This window comes from Octopus bimaculoides, chromosome 13, assembly GCF_001194135.2.
Source record: "Octopus bimaculoides isolate UCB-OBI-ISO-001 chromosome 13, ASM119413v2, whole genome shotgun sequence".
Taxonomy (NCBI): Eukaryota; Metazoa; Mollusca; class Cephalopoda; order Octopoda; family Octopodidae; genus Octopus; species Octopus bimaculoides.
Genome location: NC_068993.1, coordinates 46,581,756 through 46,591,314, shown reverse-complemented (window position 1 = coordinate 46,591,314; position 9,559 = coordinate 46,581,756). Strand labels below are relative to the sequence as shown.

The window sequence follows — 9,559 nt, the reverse complement described above, 5'->3', positions numbered from 1 at the left end:
TAAATATATATATATATGTATGTATGTATGCATGTATGTATGTATGTTCAGATCTTCATAAATAATTTTGCACAGATTTGCCACACCAACTCCAGTCTGAATGCTTAATGTCTTGACAGACACAGGATGTTCTTCATCTAGAAAAATTGCAAATCTTCTCCATCATCTCTGATGTTCTAAAATCCTTCTTCCTCCCATACCACTTATTGTCTCTCACCTCCTCTCTACCGCGATCGATCCTCTTGTACAAGCAAAATGTTAATCTATAAGGAGGCTTGAGCATTTCATGAGTTTATTTTACATTTTTCTCAGTGCAACGCAAAACCTTACTGCATAGCCAGTTTCCAAACGTCTCAAAAGCAAACTAATCACTGTAAACTAGTCAGATGTGATAAGCAGTGCTTAGTAAGGTGTGTTCAAAGTGCTGTTAGAGCTGTTGTCTCCGATCTGGAGTAACAAAATTTGATAGGTCAGCTTATATGTGTAGTTATGATATACTTAAATTACAATAACGTCTGGGATGCACATTGTACTTCTTTCGAATTTCGAAATAATTTCCTTTCATTCTACACTGCAAAGTTTCCGACGTTAATTTATCCCCACTCCACTGTTGTATTTCCCCTTCCTTCAATTTTCCTTTTTTATTCTATTCATCTAAAGGTCAACTATTCCTTCATTATCCTTCTTTTCTTTTCCCCTTGCCCTTCTTTTTCCCTTGCCCCTCTGACATACATCAGAGATTAAGCAACGCCGACAAGCATGCAAGAATGGAGATAGAACACACACTCAAACATGTCTGAAGCTTTTTCTCTGCTGGATGTCCAAATCATGATCGCAGAGAAGGGCTCCATCTATACTATCTTTTTAATGAAAATAGCCAGTAAGAACCTATTCGAGCACTGCGAATCAGCCCTGCTCACCAGAGCCCAATCTGTATACGTACAAAATGAAACCACACGCATAATCAGTAATACAGTGACACAGCTGGCAAAGCTTCCAACACCAAACGGTCCATCAAGAACTTAATACATAGCGTAGCGTCTACCCACCAGCTTTACCCAAATGATTGATTCTAAAAATCCACCAAAGTGAGTAAACCATATAAAGGTCCATGATCCCAAGTCTGAAATGTATTTTCTTAAACTTCCTTATTTCTGCGGCATATACGAACAAAGTCCTGGTCTGCTGATGGGATATAGACGCTCAGCACTGATGGTCATCACATACATGGACCAACTGGAGACACCTGCACTCATGCGTCTTTTTCTCGGTATATGTTGACGATATTCTGATGCCTCAGAAGGAAGCAATCGGCTATACAACATGCGATCGACAGGAAAAGCCTCAACATATAGATAGTGCACAGAAGCCCATTCCTGTGAAAATTTCTGTCTAGGAATAATACCATAGATAATATTAGCCAATAACTTCAAAACTTGCTCGAGGGCCTATGTGGTATACGAAATATTCTGCAATAAATGTGACGCATTCTACATTGACAGCACACTCGAATAAAAGAATATATGCGGACAGACACTTCAATCACAATACACCAAAAGATGTGCCAGACCCCGGATTTCAATGTCTCCACCACAGCCACTCAACGCAGCGGGCGCAGTCTAAAAATCATGGAGGCCTTCATTTTCAACAAACTGAGACCAGCAATGAAAACGAGAAGGTATTGCACGAAACAGACTAATTACTATAGCACACCAGTCAGTGCATGTCAACTCCCCCCGTCTTCTTTCAGCCTCCTTCATCTCCAGGCATCTGATCAACGATCTTTCCATCTCTCACTTTTTCAAATGTTCTGAAGAAGTGGTTATAAGCTCTGAATATAGAAATACAAGATAAAGCTATAACTTTGTTTTTTTTTATGTTTCTTTTTGTAGTTTAGTTTATATCTTCCGCATTGTTCCAGCCTTACGCAACAAATTGCCGTATATGTATGTATGGTTGAAATTTACAGAAAAACAAAAGACGAAGGCAGGTGTATAAACAATAAGTATATATGTCTGTATATACTTATAATTACATATGTATGTATGTATGTATGTATGTATGTATGTATGTTTGTATATATATGTATGTATGTATGTATGTTATTGAATTTAATTGAGTTTTTACCTGTAAATTTGGATTTTTATCCATATTATATATATATATATATATATATAGTGAGAGAGAGAGAGCGAGAGAGAGAGAGAGAGAGAGAGAGAGAGAGAGAGAGAGAGAGAGAGAGAGAGAGAGAGAGAGAGAGAGCGGGGAGAGGACATAGATAGGAACGTGCATGCATACATTTGTTTAAGTATGTACTTCCAGAAAAGCTTTCATCAATACTATATACTTGTGATAAGTGAACACATCCAGGATAAAAAATATCAAGTGTTTTAGGATAATTAGTGGTAGCTTTAACGTCATAACTTGCTGTTTTACCAGTCATTCTAACGTTGTGCAAAGTGAAGCGACCAACCTGTCAAAGTGGCATCTATTGTTGTTGTTGGCACTCCGTTGCTTACGACGTCGCGGGTTCCAGTTGATCCAATCAACGGAACAGCCTGCTCGTGAAATTAACGTGCAAGTGGCTGAGCACTCCACAGACACGTGTACCCTTAACGTAGTTCTCGGGGATATTCAGCGTGACACAGTGTGACAAGGCTGACCTTTTGAACTACAGGCACAACAGAAACAGGAAGTAAGAGTGAGAGAAAGTTGTGGTGGAAGAGTACAGCAGGGTTCGCCACCATCCCCTGCCGGAGCCTCGTGGAGCTTTTAGGTGTTTTCGCTCAATAAACACTCACAACACCCGGTCTGGGAATCGAAACCGCGATCTTATGACCACGAGTCTGTTGCCCTAACCACTGGGCCATTGCGCCTCCAGCATCTATTAACCAGAATGCAAAAAGAAATTGCACTTTTCTCCTCTTGCAAATCGTCATACACACAATTAGCTTTTGATTGAATGAGCATCATAGTTGTCATATTCTCACAATAAACATTGCAATATAGTTTAAGTTTTTGCCTTTGTCAGACCTTTATATAGAACAATTTAAAGTTACAATAGTATTGCGTCTTCTTTGTTTTTCATTACTACATGAGGTCAAAGGGCTGAAGGTATGCCATGCGATAAGAAGTACTCTAATTTAGTAGCTAGATCCGAGTCGGTTAAGCTGGTGCGGCCACAAACAACGTGGTCTGATAGTTGAAAACAATTACATAGAGGTACAGGATAAGAGGAAGAAGAGGGTAAGAAGAGGGAGACCCTAAGAGGAGGGAGAGGGTAAGAGAAGGGAGAGGGTAAGAGGAAGGAAAAGATAAGAGGAGTGAGAAAGTAAGAGGAGGGGGAGAGTAAGAAGAGGCAGAGCGTGAGAAAAGGGAGGGAGTAAGATGATTTAGAGCGCAGGAGGAGGGAAAGAGTAAGAGGAGTGATAGGGTAGGAGAGGCAGAGGATTAGTAGTGGGAGAAGGTAAAAGGAGTGTAAGTGTAAGAAGAGTGAGAGGGTGAGTGGAGAGAGAGGATAAGGAGAGGAGGAGTTTAAAAGTAAGAGGATGGAGATGTAAGAAGTGCGAGATAGCATTCTTTCTGTTTCCGTTTGCCAAATTCCTTGGTCATTCGACGCTTGCTCAAGGTGCCACACAGCGGATCTGAGCTCGAAATCATGTGGTTGAAAAGCAATTTCTTTCTTTTTTTTTTTCGTAGTTTGTGGTGGGCTGCGGTCTTATATGTAAGGAATTGAATTTAACATCTGTGGAAATCTAAGATGATTGGGTAATTTTGAGAATTTAGCATCACACTGCGATACTAAGGATCCATACAAAGTACATTCATCACCATTCGATGAACCATGTGCATCCTTAGGCAAACTGAAGGGATTCCATTAAATTTTACGCACTAGCTAGTGTCGACTTGATTTACTTTGTCATAGGTCTTCCATTCATGTATGTAAAGGTATGATCACAGATACTTCTTGAAGAAGAACGATGGCTATGGACTAAGCTACTCTTTTCAAACTAAAATTGCTTTAGATACAGCCCCATCTGTATCTGTGGACATAAGCACTCTTCGATATCTACACATGCCATTGATGCAAGATGTTCATTAAAATCTACAAAGGCTATGAGCACAAGGGTTTCTTCTAATTCTTGCAGATCGGCGAAGGTTATAGAAGCAGCATGTTCCGAACTTAGAAACATCAAGCCGCAGCCACTTTTTCCAGAAATAGGAAAGCTATGGAGACAACAACTCTTTTCTGAACAAACGAGTAAACAGAAACGACGACGACAACAACAACAACAACAACAACAACAACAGCAGCAACAACAATAACAACAAACAAACAATAACTGTAATATTTATGACATTTATTTTCTTATAACAAATCAGGATCTCTTTTGGGGAGAAGAATTACAGTGTTCTTTCGATGGGCTGGGTAAGAATAAAAAGGATTGTAGGTGATTATATAAATCTAGTAATTGATTAGTATGTTAAGGATCTACGGAAATATTAAATGCAAAGTCTGTTTAAAAGGTAAGCAAGCAATTTATCGAACTCAGTACGTAATTGTTACTTTAATAATGATAACAATAAAAAATGGTTTCTGATTTAGGCACGAAGCTTTGTGGGAATGGGGTTAATCGCTGAATAAGTCATTGAGATTTCTTTAGCTAATAACAAAAAGTAAGATTAGAAACAACAAGGAAATGAGGGAGATATTTGGAAGTGATTTTATACCAGATGAATCAATTTTGTTGATTGATCTACATTTGTCAGACATTATATCATAGGCGTAGTCTTTAACCACTTTATTAAACTTTTCTTCACACTTAAATAGGCTCAGATCCTCAATTCCTTCTTTCAAAATTCTGAAAATATAAAAATAACATATTGAAGTATCATTTTAGTTTCCATAGGTGTTTCAAAACTAGAAGTGGTACAAAAAATAACGACAACAATATGTAATTAAGTACAACTTGAAACGAGAGACAGAGCAATGTATATTTAATGTTAAAATACGCGTTTCTATAATAGAATCATAAAATTTTCAGTTTATTCTACAGATATCACTTCCGGTTGTCAGTTCATTAAATATATCACAACTTTGATATAAGACATTCAACAAAACGTGTGAAATTCATTAGAAAATACAGGTTGTGAGGAATATTTGAAGGCGTTTGGTAAATTAATAAAGCAACACGAGTCTGTCAAAAACGTAATTGTGTGTATTTTTTCGATAAACTTTCTGATAAGAATTTTTTATGAATCCATTTTCAGCTTCGATGTTTGCTTTAATGCGAGTAAAAAATAATTGATTTGTCTGCCCTAAATGGTCGTTTTCAGTGAAGCTGTGGTATTGTGAAGATGTCGAATTGTCTACCTTTCTACAATACTCCAAATGTGATCTCTGGGAATAAAATTTGACGAGACTGGAGGCTACAAGTTCGATGTTCCGTGATCATAATGATATCTTGACATCCATTCTTGCATTAGCACCTCAACGTGTCTGTGGAGTGCTCAGTCACTTGCACGTTAATTTCACGAGCAGGCTGTTCCGTTGATCGGATCAACTGGAACCCTCGACGTCGTAAGCGACGGAGTGCCAACACAAAAGGTGGCAAAATAGAAACAATCATCGGTAGTGTACAGTGTAATCATTAATTAAAGTTGTGATATCTTAATTCTTATTCTCATTGTCTTATAGTTCGAATTTCTTCAAATCCTTCAAAACGATAATTGAGTTTATTTGTTATATATGAAAATTTACCTTGGATGTTTATTCTACATACATCTATTACTATTTGATTGTTTGTTATCGTTAATAAAATTCGTTTAACATTGAGTTCTTATAGACATCTGCCTGAATGTTTAAATCCCTTTTACATCTTACACACACCCACGCCCCCACCCGCACACCACAAACCCACATACATACATGCATACATACATACATACATACATACATACATACATACATACGTACATACATACATACACGTATATATATATGTTTATACATTCACATATATATGTATATATATACATACCTACACATATATATATATGTGTATATATACATATACACACACACATATATATACACATACACATATATGTATATATATACATTCACATATATAATATACATGTATGTATGTATATATATATATATATATATATATATACTTACATATATGCTTAGCAATCTATATCCATTTATTTATGTGTATGTATATATATGTATATATATATATATATATATATATATATATATATATATATATATATATATATATATATAGTTTTAGGGAAAAGAACCAAGGTTCATGAACTCATCGATGAAAATCCACTGTCACATGTAGGAAAATTAATAATTAAAAGCACAATAAATAAGTATAATATAATATAAAGTAAATATCATAAGATCAAGATAATAAAAATTATTAAATAGTGCAATACAATAGTGTTGCTTCTCAGTAAAACAAAGCACCATCGGGTTAAAGTATAAATATCGGATAGTGGTACAGCAATGCACTAATGTTTACTGGAAATAACAGTCGATAATATACGATGGTATAGTAAAGCTTCACTGTATATATACTGTAGCCCATCCCGCTGAAAAGAGGTCGCTGAATAGGGGCTGTTTAAAGATGTTGAACGAAACACCCATGGTTAAATCTCAGCACATGGCGTTCTGCCACTACTTCTGCTCATGATCAGAGATGCACATATCGTCAGCCACTAAGGGACATGCTCAACTAGTTATGGTCAAACAACTGACAAGCAAATCTGTGGTATTGAGCAGAATATTTGCTCATTTGTATATCATTAATTATTATATTCATTATTGTAACCAGCATAATTGTGTGTATTTAAATCGTTTAAACGTATATTTTCTCAAGTGTGGACACCTTAGAGCCTCTTCCTATCTTGTGTTTATAAAAGTAAATTTAGAAGTGAAAATCTGGTAGATTTCTTGCAGACAAAGGTTTTATCTATCTATTATCACCGTGCTAATTATTTGCCAGACAATAGAATATACTGTGTTACTATCTTTTAATGCTCAAAGTATATATGTATGCGGATATAGTTCTTATAAATCACATGTAATCACGTGTATATCAATATGGACAAATTTTAGCCATTTCCCCGAAGACAGAAAAAAATGAGGAACAACCTTAAACTATTTTCGAACCTTATTTGGTTCTCATCAGTGGCGTCTACATCATTCTGACAGTCTTCAGAGAAACAAGCAGCCAAACTGTTTATATACCCAACAAATGCAGCAGTTACTCTATGAAGGAGTCCCTAATTTACATACAGAAGGCGTTTAAAACTCTACAAATACCAGCGGCCTGTTCATATAGTATCAAGGTATGATATAATATATATGTAACATATAGTATAATTATGAACAGGGCATAGTTTAGCCATTTATCCGCAGACTGAACTGATTATTCGCATCTACGTCCATCGTATATTAGAATCTACCAAGGAGTGAATATTGAAAACCCTTTTCACCATTGTGCTAAAACTTTGTGAAAGTGGGTGTATATATTATGGCATATTGTTGTTATCGTTTATACCGACCGGGAGAGATAAGAATCAACTCTAGTAAGATCTAAACTAAGGACGTTAAGATTTGAGCCTAATTATATACTTTTCTACTCTAGGCACAAGGCCTGAAATTTTGGGGGAGGAGGACCAGTCGTTTAGAGCAATCCCAGCACACAACTGGTACTTAATTTATCGACCCCGAAAGTATGAAAGACAAATTTGAACTCAGAACGTAAAGACAGATGAAATACTGCTAGTATTTCGTCCGGCGTGCTAACGTTTCTTATTTCTTTATTGCCCACAAGGGGCTAAACACAGAGGGGACAAAGAAGGACAGAATAGGGATTAAGTCGATTACATCGACCCCAGTGCGTAACTGGTACTTAATTTATCGACCCCGAAAGGATGAAAGGCAAAGTCGACCTCGGCGGAATTTGAACTCAGAACGTAACAGCAGACGAAATACTGCTAAGCATTTCGCCCTGCGTGCTAACGTTTCTGCCCACTCGCTGCCTTTGAGCCTGTATCTACGAATTGTCATTCGTGTATTGTCTAAATACTGAAATAAGTTTTCTCTACATACGGACAATATTTCCTGTCGTACTCATCTCTTGTCATTTTTTGATTCATCATGTCTATAAATAAACTTGACCCTTTGCTGTAGAGCTGCTTGAATTTCTCCAATGTATCCGTTGATGAATTTCCTATTATTTCCATTATCTTTCCCATTAAGCATGGCATACCGTCAAGTATAACTGAAATAGATTGAAGAAAATGTGCAATAAATTAACATTTTATTTAGTTTCTTTAAATCATGTGTCTGTTTATGTAATGAAGTATATGGATGCGTATGTGTGTGCACATACAAATTATATACATAATTTGCTTGATTGCGTATGTGTGCATTTGTGTGTGTGTGTGTATGTCTGTGTTTATTGTGTGTGCGTGTATCTGTGTACTGTGTATGCAGTGAATATTTCTCAGATATAAGAAATATACTTTTTCAAATTAGAAAGAGTTTCTGTTATACAAATAGAAGAAAAAAGTGAGGAGCGGAGTAGTGTTTGTAACTTCGACTTTGCCAGTCTGTCGGAGAAATAATTGTTTTCAGAATTATATCTATAGATGTTTTCCTTAATCTGACAGATATCAAAGGGGAATATCACTTATGGTATTACAGCTAACACGAACATATATCAGGTCTTCCATGTACAGAGAGAACAATCAGGGATACGTTACAAGTCCTCGCCTACACCAAAGTTGAGAGTTGATGTATTAGATAGGTTAGAACCGCCTGATAGGAAATTTCCAACACAGGCATAATTTAACTAGGTTTTTTTTTTTTAAAGTTGGAAACGGTCACCATTACTCTCAAAATCTGACAGTTCTGCTGAATTTTTTGTACGTGGCATGGTTACTCTTTGCAAATGTTTAATATAATGGCACCTAGAATGAAAAAGAATAATGACATTGGAAATTCTGTACCGCTGAAAACATTAAGACGCTTAGATAAAAAAAATTTGAAAATTAAAGGTGTCTATTTACTTCCTGCGTGCCTGTGTATATAGAACAGAAAATCAGAGCCACAATCTCTGAGTAGGACAACCTTTGATAGAACAAGCATAATACTAATTTCCTTTGTGTTGCTGTGCTGAGAAGACACAAAGAAGCGACTCATCTGAAAATTATAAATGAAGACACACTCCGAAAAACCTGTCACGCTTGATTTATGTACGTATCGGGTTGGCAACTAAGTTCCCGCGTTTTTTTTTTTTAATTTTGGAATTTATTGCGTTTTTAAAGTTTTGAATCTATTTTTTTCGAGAATTCTATTTTTGAATCATTCTGGAATCTATTTTGTTTTTTATCTAATTAATTTTAGTTAATTTTTGTTTATTTTCAAATCATTAAAATGGAATGTCAAGTTAAGAAAAACGAGCATTTTCGACACCTCCTTCTTTTTGCTTTTAATCAAGGTTCTAAGGCCGCAAAAGCTGCTTGCGACATT

General features: G+C 36.1%; 1 protein-coding gene across 1 annotated transcript in view; it reads right to left on the bottom strand.

Moving 5' to 3' along the window:
• Positions 1-4,340: 4,340 nt before the first annotated feature.
• The window catches only part of LOC106869697 (uncharacterized), a 17,808-nt gene continuing 12,589 nt past the window's right edge, over positions 4,341-9,559 (bottom strand). Inside the window, exons 4-5 of the mRNA XM_014915538.2 lie at positions 8,135-8,306; positions 4,341-4,862 (exon numbers count right to left, since the gene is read on the bottom strand). Coding sequence (XP_014771024.1) covers positions 4,661-4,862; positions 8,135-8,306 — 374 coding nt within the window. The 3' untranslated portion in view covers positions 4,341-4,660. The remainder of the gene's footprint in view (positions 4,863-8,134; positions 8,307-9,559) is intronic.